Raw genomic sequence first — 3,899 nt, 5'->3', positions numbered from 1 at the left:
GAAACAGGTTCGGCTTTTTTTTTTTTTTTTTTTTGCGGGAAGGAAATTAAGGGGGGGGGGGGGGGCACAAGTACTCGTTCTAGTCTTCGTTTAAAAGCCCTTGGATTGCAGTTCTATGTAGGGAATGATGCCTAGCCATTCATACCTTTCTCTGTGCAGCTACTGGTGATGAATGTGCAAAAATTCTTTTTTCCTCTAGGGATCTCCATTCAGACCGAAATGACAATGGAAGACATAAAGGCTCTGGAGCTGCATTCTGTGACTGTCAACGAACAACTTTATGCGCTGCAGAAAGAAAAAGAGCAACTTGAGATGTCCGAAGCCGCGCTGAAAAGTTCTGATGCAAAAGTGCGGCTTTACACTGGAATGGCAAACTTTACAGTTTTGTTTGCTGTATTCCAAGCTCTCACAAGCTTTGTTTCACACAATGATAACAACAGCCTCTCCAAGTTTCAGGAATACATTGTCTTCATGATGAAGCTGAAACTAAACCTTCAGAATGCTGATCTTAGCTTTCGCTTTAACGTTTCAGAGGCAACAGTATCTCGTATCTTTAACAAATGGTTGCATGTGGCATATTGCAGGCTTAAGGATGAAATTGTCTGGCCAACACGAAACGCCTTGCAGCAGACTATGCCACAGGCATTCTATGATTCATTCGGTAGCAATGTGGCAGTCATTATTGACTGCTTCGAAATAAAAATAGAAAGACCATCTTCATACCTTCCAAGGTGTGAAACATGGTCTCAGTATAAAGGTAGCAATACGGCGAAGTACTTAATTGGGATTGCTCCGCAGGGTGTTGTCACCTTTATATCTGAAGGTTGGGGGGGCAGAACAAGTGACAAACACATTACTGAACACTGTGGATTTTTGGACCATCTGGTGCCTGGAGATGTAGTTCTTGCGGACCGAGGGTTCAACGTGAGTGAGAGCATTGGTTTTTATTGTGCCAGACTCCATGTGCCAGCCTACACCAAAGGGAAGAAACAGCTCTCAGCAGAAGAAGTGCAAAGCACAAGAAAGCTGGCAAATGTGCGCATACACGTTGAGAGAGTAATTGGGCTGATAAGAAATAAGTTTATTATTTTGAAGTCTGTCATACCCATCGATTTTGTTGTGTGTCGGCCAGGAGACAAGACCACTCCTCTCGACAAAATAGTGACTGTTTGTTGCGTATTATCAAATCTGTGCTCATCAATTGTTGCAGCCCAGAAAGACAATGCAGAAGAGCACGTCCCGAGTGAGTGATGGGAAATCTTGTTTCAGTGCATTTCAATAAAGCACTGTACTTTGCATCTGCTCTGTGTCTTCATTATGATTGTATTGTGCTTGGCTGCTGAACTGGAAACTTAGCCTTTTGGCCCTTTGCAATCTGGACAAAACCATTGGACAGTTTTTGGTGCTCTATTGAGCCCAACACAAGAAAAATGGAACCATTTGTAGTGGCATGTTTTGTTGTCGCAAGCAACCATTTTTCCAGTTTCCGGCCCATGGCAGAAGCAATAGGCATCCTCTTTCGAAGAGTTTGTTCCTGGGACTGCGTGCTGCCTTGTAAAGTACTTGCTAAACAGTTCGGGTAGAATTGCATGGATGAAGAATTTCTTTGCAGAAGCCAGCATGTCTTCGCAAAACTGCTTTTGCTTGCCAATTCGCTCCACATGCAGTGCGTCGGGTGCCCACACAACAAAGTCACACCACTCAACATCACACACGGCCATCTGTGTCTGGGCCTGATAGAAATAAGCATGTTGTCGTCGTAATTTCAGGACACCATCGAAAAGTTCCAGGCATGAACTTGGGGTGGCCATTTCTGTAGGATTTTTCACTTCCCTAAGTGAATAGGGGCACTTCACTTCCACGACTCCTTTTCCGCAACATGTACAGGTAACAAGAGAGTCGGGCGTGGCTCCAACAAAAGGATGCGTTGTGTTTATGTGAAGCCCTGACTTGGAGCACTGGAAAGAATCATGCTTTTGAGCTTCGCTCTCTTGATATGCCTTTAAGGCCTGGGGCTCATTCTTGATACCCCATGTGGTGGCGAGCGTATGTAAAGACTGCTTCTCTGGGTAGCATATTATTTTAAAAGTGATATGCTTGGTTTTTCTGCGGTAGTGTGGCAGACACGCTTCATAACAGATGCAGTCACCCTTCCTGCTCGGTAAGAATGCCAGGCTGGTGAACTGCTTTGTTGTCTTGTAGAGGCCTCAACCTCTTTTGCAGTCTCCTCATTTATTTGAAGGCTTGGGAGGATGTCATTGGCCTTTTCTACAAGTGTATCCAGGTCATCTGGTAGCACCTTCTCTGAATACAATGATCGAAGGTTTGCATCTTGCTTTTTCACTGGGTTTTTGAAAGGACCATTGTAGCTAGGCAGCACAGAAAACACTGCTGGTACAATATTGGCATTCTGGATGGACTTGTATAATGCTTCCTGCTCCAGCGCAGAAAGTGGTGGGACATGTGCCCGTGGCTTGACCACTCTTGCTTCCTTTGAGGGGTCGGTTGTCTCAAGCATCCTCTTCTTCCCACTTGACGACGTAAAGTTGATATCTTTCAACCTTTTGAATTTAATTTTTCTACATATGCCGGCAGCCACACATTTTCCTTCTGTGTGCAGCTTGTAGACTGCCTTATTTTCACTCCGGTCTCCACTGCAAACAAGCAAGCTCCAATGTGTGAGCACGCTTCACCTGCTCCTGCCATACAAGTGCAGTGAGCAGTAATCACAGTCCCATTCTTTCTGCATAGCAGCCACGCTAGAAGAGGTCGGTTGCCCAGTCTCTGTGAATGATTCACCTGCATAAATAAATTATCAAGAACAAATGTTAGTGGCCAATCGTTTTAAAACTGCTTTAGTTTTAGTTACGCTTTGGGCCCGGAGACAATGGTTTAAAAAACAGTAAGGAACACAGTTTCTGTGCATGTAATGCAGCGCGCATTATCTGATCAGTTCGCTGCACCATCCAAACAACGCAGATTAAAAACTGGCGGCCTCGGGGACACTGCTGGCTTGCTTTTCAAGCGCTCGATGCGCGGTCGCGTGCACCATCTAACGTCGTGCCTCAGATGCGCTGAACAGACCGCGCAGCTCAGAGTTCAGTGCATGTAATGCTGAGTGGTTTGATTCACTTCGTGAACGAGACACCCGAGACTGTGCAAAAAAAAAAAAAAAGGCGACCGTGAGGTCCATTCAGTGCAGGCTCGTTTTTCTCGTGCTTAGCCGCTGTCGCGCGCACACAATCGAACAAGCCATCTTCAAATGCACCGTACACCTCGCAAAGCTGGGTACAGCTCATAAAAATCGTGCATCACCACAACATGTTCACAAATGTTGTCAAAAGTCATAAATCATTGGGCTTACCTCGCCAAGCAGGAGCACTTTGTCATCTTGAAGTGGCTTGGCAGAAAGGTGTTTCACCCAACCGCTGGTGAAGTAATTATGCGCTTCCAAAGACTTGAATGCTTTCATGTGCTCCAGTGTAACAAAGCTCGCGGAAAAAACCAAGTACGTGACGATGTCACCGTGTGTCACCTCAGGGAACAAGCTTACATCGGCACTGCAATCCGTTCCGGGCCGCAACATGTACGGATCGATGTTATCGCAGTTTGATTTTTTCGTCGTAGCGGAGGCGAGTGCTCCCGATGAGGTCGGAATAATAGCTCGCATTGAACGGTTCATTTGCAGCCATTTTACATGAATGTCATCCAACAAACCGCCGAGAACAATGCCATAAAATCCGACATACACGAGCAAATGACCACCGGGCATGCGATCGGGTCGCAAACATGGCCGCCGGCTGAAAAAGCAGACGACGTGACGTCACGTGCAAGCCATGTATAGTTTGTTGACCGTCATGAGCATATCCGCGTTTATGCAAAGACATGACATCTAGTCA

At 45.9% G+C, this 3,899-nt stretch overlaps 1 protein-coding gene and 1 pseudogene across 1 annotated transcript; one reads left to right on the top strand and one right to left on the bottom strand.

Moving 5' to 3' along the window:
* Positions 1-219: 219 nt before the first annotated feature.
* On the top strand, positions 220-1,251 carry LOC146199471 (uncharacterized). Its single transcript, XM_084592133.1, has one exon. It carries the CDS (start codon positions 220-222, stop codon positions 1,249-1,251), a length of 1,032 nt encoding a protein of 343 aa, XP_084448259.1.
* An 894-nt stretch (positions 1,252-2,145) lies between these two features.
* LOC146199470 (uncharacterized) lies at positions 2,146-3,670 on the bottom strand (annotated as a pseudogene).
* Positions 3,671-3,899: the final 229 nt, after the last annotated feature.

The sequence above is a fragment of the Amblyomma maculatum genome, chromosome 2 (assembly GCF_055883805.1).
Source record: "Amblyomma maculatum isolate TAMU_Amacu chromosome 2, ASM5588380v1, whole genome shotgun sequence".
In the NCBI taxonomy this organism is placed as follows: domain Eukaryota; kingdom Metazoa; phylum Arthropoda; class Arachnida; order Ixodida; family Ixodidae; genus Amblyomma; species Amblyomma maculatum.
Note: the sequence above shows the minus strand (reverse complement) of the source record. Positions and strands in the feature narration are given on the sequence as shown.